Raw genomic sequence first — 9,187 nt, forward strand, 5'->3', positions numbered from 1 at the left:
TTAATGTTGTTAAATTTCGAGAAAAAAATTTGTTCAATTTTGAGAAAAAGTCGAGATAAAATGTTATGAATAAACTCATTAAATTTCGAGAAAAGTTGAGATTAAATGTTGAGAATAAAGTCATTAAATAACGAGAAAAAAGTTGTTAAATTACGAGAAATATTCGTTAAATTATGAGAAAAATGTCGTTAAATTTTGAGAAAAAAGTCAAGATAAAATGTTGAGAATAAAGTCATTAAATTACGAGAATAAAGTCATTAAATTACGAGAAAAAAGTCGTTATATTACGAGAAATATTCGTTAAATTATGAGAAAAATGTCGTTAAATTTTGAGAAAAAAGTCAAGATAAAATGTTGAGAATAAAGTCATTAAATTACGAGAATAAAGTCATTAAATTATGAGAAAAAAGTCATTATATTACGAGAAATATTTGTTAAATTATGAGAAAAATTTTGTTAAATTTTGAGAAAAAAGTTGAGATTAAATGTTGAGAATAAAGTCATTAAATTACGAGAATAAAGTCATTAAATTACAAGAAAAAAGTCGTTAAATTACGAGAAATATTTGTTAAGTTATGAGAAAAATGCCGTTAAATTTTGAGAAAAAGTCAAGATTAAATGTTGAGAATAAAGTCATTAAATTACAAGAATAAAGTCATTAAATAACGAGAAAAAAGTTGTTAAATTACGAGAAATATTCGTTAAATTATGACAAAAATGTCGTTAAATTTTGAGAAAAAAGTCAAGATAAAATGTTGAGAATAAAGTCATTAAATTATGATAAAAAATTTGTTAAATTACGAGAACAAATTTGTTAAATTACGAATTTGTTCTCGTAATTTAATGACTTATTTCTCGTAATTTAATGACTTTATTCTCATAATTTAATGAGTTTATTCTCAACATTTTCTTTCGACTTTTTTCTCGAAATTTAACAACTTTAATCTCGAGATGGTTTTATTTTTTTATTATTGCTTGGCCCTAATCCTCTTCCGTAACATACAGTAAGTATTCACAGACCTTTTGAGTATGATGCTACAAGCTTGGCACACATATTTTTGGGCAGTTTCTCCCGTTCTTCTTTGCAGGACCTCTCAAGCTCCTTCAGGTTGGATGGGGAGCATCGGTGCAGAGCCATTTTCAGATATCTCCAGATATGTTCAATCGGGCCACTCAAGGACATTCACAGAGTTGTCCCGTAGCCACTCCTTTGTTATCTTGGCTGTGTGCTTATGGTCGTTGTGCTGTTAGAAGATGAACCTTCGGCCCAGTCTGAGGTCCAGAGCGCTCTGAAGCAGGTTTTCATCAAGGATGTCTCTGTACATTGCTGCATTCATCTTTTCCTCGATTCTGACTAGTCTCCCAGTTCCTGCTGCTGAAAAACATCCCCACAGCACGATGCTGCCACCACCATGCTTCACTGTAGGGATGGTATTGGCCAGGTGATGAGCGGTGCCTGGTTTCCTCCAGACATGACACTTGCTATTCAGGCCAAAGAGTTCAATCTTTGTTTCTGAAGGTCTGAGAGTCCTTCAGGTGCCTTTTGGCAAACTCCAGGCGGGATGTCATGTGCCTTTTACTGAGGAGTGGCTTCCGCCTGGCCACTCTACCATACAGGCCTGATTGGTGGAGTGCTGCAGAGATGGTTGTTCTTCTGGAAGTTTCTCCTCTCTCCACAGAGAAATGCTGGAGCTCTGTCAGAGTGACCATTGGGTTCTTGGTAACCTCCCTGACTAAGGCCCATCTCCCCTGATCGCTCAGTTTGGCCGGACGGCCCGTTCTAGAAAAAGTCCTGGTGGTTCCAAACTTCTTCTATTTACGGATGATGGAGGCCACTGTGCTCACTGAGACCTTCAATGGAGGTCTACAGACAAATCCTTGGCCTTCATGGCTTGGTTTGTGCTCTGACATGCACTGAAAATATGTAGATTATGTGATTTTGATTTTATTTGTCTCCGTTTTAAAAATGTGTGAATAGTAAATTATATGTAGGAATGGCTCACAAATGATCATTTGTTATTATAATTTTTAGCGTTTGACCACAGAAAAGGCTGTTAACTGTTAACTGTGGGACCTTATATAGACAGGTGTGTGCCTTTCCAAATCATGCCCACAATCAAGTTGTAGAAACATCTCAAGGATGATCAGTGGAAACAGGATGCACTTGAGTTAAATTTTGAGTGTCATGGTTTTTGACATTTGCCATTTCTGTGGTCGTGGCTCATAAACAGTGGTCCTACGCCATGCAGTGAGAAAGGTTCAAAGAAGGCCGTTGTCACAGTCTTGTGACCAAATATACACTGTGATAATTTTCTGACAGAAATTTTGCATGATCATCTCACAGTGTGTTGCTGCTACGAACTACGTCTACTGACTAGCCAATAAAAATGCAACATGAAATGGTGTATTGAACCTCCAGCTCCATTTGCAAAATTGGCATGCCAAGTTGTCCTCTTTTCCCTAGCTATGGCTCTCCAGTGGTTTCATACAGTTTTCCCTAATCAAAATCCAGTGTGAACACTAAGTAATCACCTATAGCATTTACCTCAGCAATCACCCAGAACACCCTAGAAACCACAGGCTAACAAACACACGCCACAATTCACATTTATTGTTTTACGTCTAAACTGAGACTGAGACGTTGTGTATGCTACCTACGTATCATTTATCAATTAAAGAAGTTAGTACTTTTATTCAGCTATTATGCATTAAATCAATCAAAGGTGACAATAAAGACATTTATAATGCTGCAAAAGATTTCTGTTTACAATAAATGCTGTTCTTCTCAACTTTCTGTTCATCAAAGTAATGTATCCACAAAAATATTAAGCTGCACTGTTTTTTGAGCACTAAATCAGCATGTTAGAATGAATTCTGAAGAATCAGAACAGTTGTAAGATGTAATAATATTACTGTTTTTACTGTATTTTTAATCAAATATACAGTGCTGCTTGAAAGTTTGTGAGTCCCTTGCAGAATTTGTGAAAATGTGAATACTTTTAACACAATAAGAAGGATCATACAATATGCATGTTATTTTTTATTTAGTACTGTCCTGAGTAAAATATTTTACATAAAAAATAGCTGAATTTTTAAAAACGACCCACTTAAAAGTTTGTGAACCCTTGATTCTCAATACTGTGTGTGGTTACCTGATGATCCACGACTGTTTTTATTTTTTGTGATGGTTGTTCATGAGTCTCTTGTTTGTCCTGAGCAGTTAAACTGAGCTCTGTTCTTCAGAAAAATCCTCCAGCTCCTGCAGATTCGTCAGATTTCAAGCATCTTTGCATATTTCAGCCCTTTCCAGCAGTGAATATGATTTTGTGATCTGTCTTTTCACACTGAGGACGACTGAGGGACTCAAACACAACTATTAAAAAAGGTTCAAACATTCACTGATGCTCCAGAAGGAAACACGATGCATTAAGAGCAGACGGGTGAAAACTTTTGAACAGGATAAAGATGTCACAATTTTTCTTATTTTGTTTAAATATCTTCAATTTTATTGAGTACTGCCCTCTGGAAGCAACAGAAACTCTTAAATGTTTGCCAAATTAAGTAAAATTTACCTTGATATTTGAATTCAAAAGTTTTCACCCCCCGACTCTTAGTGCATCGTGTTTCCTTCTGGAGCATCAGTGAATGTTTGAACCTTTTTTAATAGTTGTGTTTGAGTCCCTCAGTTGTCCTCAGTGTGAAAAGATGAATCTCAAAATCATATTCACTGCTGGAAAGGGTTCAAATATGCAAAAATGCTTGAAAACTGATGAATCTGCAGGAGCTGGAGGATTTTTCTGAAGAACAGAGCTCAGTTTAACTGCTCAGGACAAACAAGAGACTCATGAACAACCATCACAAAACATAAAAACAGTCGTGGATCATCAGGTAACCACACACAGTATCAAAAATCAAGGGTTCATAAACTTTTGAATGGAGTCATATTTATAAATTCAGCTATTTTTTTGTTTTGTTTTTTTGTCTTGTGGACCATATGTAAACATCGTTTATGTAAAATATCTTACTCAGGACAGTACTTAATAAAAAAAATGACATGCATTTGTATGATCTTTCTTATTTTGTTAAAATTATTCACATTTTCACAGATTAAGTGGTTCACAAAGCAGCACTGTACTCTTTAAAATATCAAAAGCTGAGAAATAAACTTCAGCAGATTTTTGAGTTTACTCAACTGCTTGTATTCAGTTTTTACAACAAAAAGTTGAGAAAACTCAAAAATCTCCTAAAAAACAAGTTGAGAAAACTCAAAAATAAGCTGAAGTTTGTTGCCTTAAACTTTTACATTTTGTCAACTTTTGAATTTTTACAGTGATGCAGCCTTGGTGGTAAACACAAGAGACTTATTTCTTACAGATTTTTATTATATATATATTTTTTGAACGGCAGTCATTATTATTATAAATTCATATATTTTAACATTAATTTAATATAAATTAATTTGTTTATTAAAATTAAATATATATATATATATATATACTTCGATCATACAATGTTTTTTTTATAATGAACTCATTATCACTTTGAATCTCTGTAGAGACCCGCTTCACTGAGTGAATGACCATCTCGACCACTAAACTGCAAACATGCTCGCCAGTTTGTGTGAATGTCACACCTCAAGTGCAACCTGCTAATGGAGTTTATTAAGCATCATTAAACATCATTAAGGCCAGTTACTCTGCTTAGCTCTTTGAAATACAACCCCATACAGACAATAAGCAGCAGCTTTGAATTATTGGGCTAAGGATTGGGACTGTCTCTTAAATATAATATATAATAGGCTGCTTTAGTAGAATCAAATGACTGCGCTCAACTGTTTTATAGCTTAACCTAAAACTAGACTAGTAAGATGCTTTTAATGTTTCTGAAAGACGTCTCTTATGTCCACCAAGGCTGCATTTATTTGACCAAAAATAGTCAGTAACACTGTAAAATAATATTACAATTTAAAAGAGCTGTGCTCTATTTTAACATATTTTAAAATATAATTTATTCCTGTGATCAAAGCTGAATTTTCAGCATCATTAAATCCAGTCTTCAGTGTCACATGATCCTTCAGAAATCATTCTGATATGATGATTTATTATTATTATCAATGTTTAAAACTGTTGTGCTGCTTCATAGTTTTGTAGAAACCGTGCAGTGTTTTTTTTTTTTTTTTTTTTGATGAACAGAAAGTTCAAAAGAACAGCATTTATTTGAAACTTCATAAATATCTTTACAACGTATGATTTATTTAATGCTTGATGAATAAAAGTATTAAAAAATACTGTCGTTTATTGAGTGTGATTGCTTTCTTTTTTTTCTTTATGCCCAATTTGGAATTGAATACTTTGTCATCCATTCCTTAGTGAATTATCAGAGTTGGTGAACTTTTTTACATACATTAAAATAGATTAAACAGAAGCCATACATTGTTTGGTCAGTTGTACAAGATCAGTTCCCTGGAAGAATAGCTGCTCTGGTTTGTTGTCTTGAAGAGGAGTCAAAATTCACACCTCTGCTCCTGTGGCCTCTCCGAGCCTTTCCCAGACAGATCCAGGCCGAGTCCTGGGGTCTGAGAGACAGCGGTGGCTAGCGTAAGCCTGCAGAGGTGTCACCTCGCACCTCTGAGTCCAACATATAAACCTCCAGCCCTCAGTCCAGCCTTCAGAGTCACACTATGGAAAGCTCAAGCCACATGAACCAGTGGATCTATTCGAGCTCTGAGTCAGAGTTCTGCAACGTTTCCTCTCCGGACACCGTCTCGCCGGACCAGGGCTTCTCCCCGTCCCTCCGGGCCCAGCCTGCGTGCTCCAAATCAGTCGAATCTACAGGTGTCGTCAAGAGAAAACGCAGGTTGAGGTTGAAGAACCCAAGCGAGCAACGGCAGAACGCCAGTGAGAAGGAGAAGCTGAGGATGAGGGATCTGACCAAAGCTCTCCACCATCTCAGGACGTACCTGCCTCCGTCCGTAGCTCCCGTGGGACAAACCCTGACCAAGATTGAGACCCTACGGCTCACCATACGCTACATCTCGTTTCTGTCGGCTCAGCTGGGTCTGAGTGAGGAAGAACTGACCCACAGGAACCACGTGAACTCCAGCGGCGGCTCATATTCTCCAGAGATCGTTGGCTATTTTCAGTGCAGGTCTATGGCTGGAGATTGTGTCGGGCGGGGACGCTGTGATGGACAGTATGAGGGCAGCTCTGGTCAATGTGTGGATCAGTACAGCGCTTATCCACAGCAACATTCAACAGAGCAAAACCTCTCCGCAAATATAGACTTCCTCCAGTCACAACAGTGTGCTCAAACACAGACATACCAGGTATGTAAATAATACTTATATTGTTATATATAGTTATAGATTTATTGTAGTTTATACCAGGGTAAAAACATGTGAAATATTATTATAGTTGTTTTATTTTAATATGTTTTCAAATGCAATTTATTACATTTAGTTTTCAGCATCATTACTCCAGTCTTCAGTGTCACATGATCCTTCAGAAATCAATCAAGAAACATTTATTAATTATTTTTATAATTTTATAAATAATTATTTATGTAGAGAGTTATCTATTTGCACATTTTAATATTGGTTGATTAATTTTAATGTGGAAGGTGTCGCAAGATATCTCGTATAATTGCATTTTTTTTATGTAACTGATTATAATTTCCACTTTTTATGTCATTTACGTTGCAATTAAATAGCCTTTAAATGTGTCAAAATAAATAAAAGTACAAATATTCCATTTAGTTGCTTAGTTTTCTTTATTTTATTACCTACTAAATATTTAACAAATAGAATTTAAAATATAATTTCTAGATATGTAATATTGGAAATCAGATAAGCTTCAACATTAATATCTTTATGATTTCTGTTTGAGCAAGGCATTTTCTTCTTCATCTTTTAATAGTGTCATGACACAAAACTAACCACTGTAAATGAACAAACCAAGCAAGCTCTTTTTCAATGCTCTAACCAATTCAATCCTCTGTTTCAGGTTTATGGAAGAAACTTTGGCTATCATCTTGTTCCTCAAGCTTACTGGAGCTGACAGCAGAAACTTCTCCATCACATCCAAAGCTGCTGCTGTTTTGTGTACAGTACATCCATGTGGATGTTTGGCATCCCATCTTGTGAAAGCAATAAATGTGAACCAACGTTATTCCTGATATTCTTATAATTTAAGTTATCCATGTCTGTCTTCTGTAAGTACAAAACTATATTTGATATGTATTTATAATAAAACCTGTATTATTAAAAATAATCTCTTTAAATAATTTCTTTTTTCTGGTTCTTTATTGATATTTACTGGTGTTTCAGACGTGTTGATTACACTTTTATGAATTTTATTTATTATTATGTTTAAAAGTGTGTGTGTGTGTGTGTGTGTGTGTGTGTGTGTGTGTGTGTGTGTGTGTGTGTGTGTGTGTGTGTGTGTGTGTGTGTGTGTGTGCTTTTGTTTATATTACATTGTGGGGACCAAATGTCCCCATGATGTAATATAAACCTGAGTTCACCTACATCGTGGGGACCAGCCAGCGGTCCCCACAATGTAAATGGGTTTATAAATCATATAGAATGAGTTTTTGTGAAAAAGTAAAAGTTTGCACAGTTTCCTGTGAGGGTTAGGTTTAGGGGTAGGGGCAGGGTAGGGGGATAGAATGTACAGTTTGTTCAGTGTAAAATGCATTGAAGTCTATGGAAAGTCCCCACAATTCACAAAAACAAACATGTGTGTGTGTGTGTGTGTGTGTGTGTGTGTGTGTGTGTGTGTGTGTGTGTGTGTGTGTGTGTGTGTGTGTGTGTGTGTGTGTGTGTGTGTGTGTGAGTGAGTTTGTTTATATCACATTGTGGGGACCAAATGTCCCCACGATGTAATATGAACCTGAGTTCACCTACACTGTAAAAAAAATCCCGTTGTTTCTACGGAAAAATACCGGCAGCTGTGGTTACCAGAACAATACTGTAAAAATGACATCAAACCGTAAACATACTTACGGAGTTACATGTGAATTTTACATTTTAAATATGTATATTTAACATCGGATTTCAGTACACCGTAAAAAAAATCCCAGTAAAATTTACAGTAACATAATAACATATTTCATTAACTGATATAATGTTAATTTACCAACCTAATGAAGTACTAATATCTGTTATGTATCTTTATAATACACTGACAGCCACCAAACACAGTGGTGATAAGAGTCACATGATGAATCGAAGTTCATCACAAGCAGCTTTTCCACAAGCTGAGGAGGACAAAACTAATATATAGAAGGTGCACACAGTGTCATTTACACACACACTAAACACCATCATGGTAACATGCATGAAATTTTAAAAATGCAATAAACATTAATTTAACAACATTAGATGTAACATAAAACCCTAATGTACATAATTGATTAGAAAAAAATGAGAAAAACTAAGAAGAAACAGAGTTATATTTCAACAAAAATATATCAAATGTGAAGTGTCCACAGGGAATTGTGGGAATGTCAATTTACGGTTTTTCACTGTAAATTTTACAATGAATTCTTATTTTTCACTTTCAAAAAGTGTGAATTTAACGGTATTTTACCGTAAAATTACATTAAATGTACCGTTAGATCTATTACAGTTTATCACCGTATATAGTACGGAAACTTTCTGTAAACCAATTGACAGTTTTTCACCGCAGCATTTTTACAGTCTTTTACTGTTAAAATCACAGTAATTTTTTACAGTGTACATCGTGGGGACCAGCCACCGGTCCCCACAATGTAAATTAATTAATAAAAAGACTAAATGATGTTTTTGTGAGAAAATAAAGGTGTGCACAGTTTCCTGTGATGGTTAGGTTTAGGGTTAGGGGTAGGGTAGGGGGATAGAAAGTACAGTTTGTACAGTATAAAATGCATTGCGGCCTATGAAAAGTCCCCACAATTCACAAAAAACAAACATGTGTGTGTGTATATATATATATATATATATATATATATATATATATATATATATATATATATATATATATATATATATATATATATATATATATATGCATTAATGCATGCTTAACTTATGCAAAGATAATCATGTTTTAATGTATGACTGATGAAGAACTAAACCGTTAATTAATGATTACTGCATCAGCAACACTAAAGAATCTATATGATTAATAGATTAAGTAAGATATGAATT

The 9,187-nt window shown here is 34.9% G+C and overlaps 1 protein-coding gene across 1 annotated transcript; it reads left to right on the forward strand.

Annotated features, from left to right (window-relative positions):
• Positions 1 to 5,680: 5,680 nt before the first annotated feature.
• On the forward strand, positions 5,681 to 7,055 carry mespba (mesoderm posterior ba). The gene is made up of 2 exons (XM_067401133.1): positions 5,681 to 6,325; positions 7,002 to 7,055. Exons 1-2 carry the CDS (start codon positions 5,681 to 5,683, stop codon positions 7,053 to 7,055), a joined length of 699 nt encoding a protein of 232 aa, XP_067257234.1.
• Positions 7,056 to 9,187: the final 2,132 nt, after the last annotated feature.

Source organism: Chanodichthys erythropterus, chromosome 11 (assembly GCF_024489055.1).
Source record: "Chanodichthys erythropterus isolate Z2021 chromosome 11, ASM2448905v1, whole genome shotgun sequence".
NCBI classification, from domain to species: domain Eukaryota; kingdom Metazoa; phylum Chordata; class Actinopteri; order Cypriniformes; family Xenocyprididae; genus Chanodichthys; species Chanodichthys erythropterus.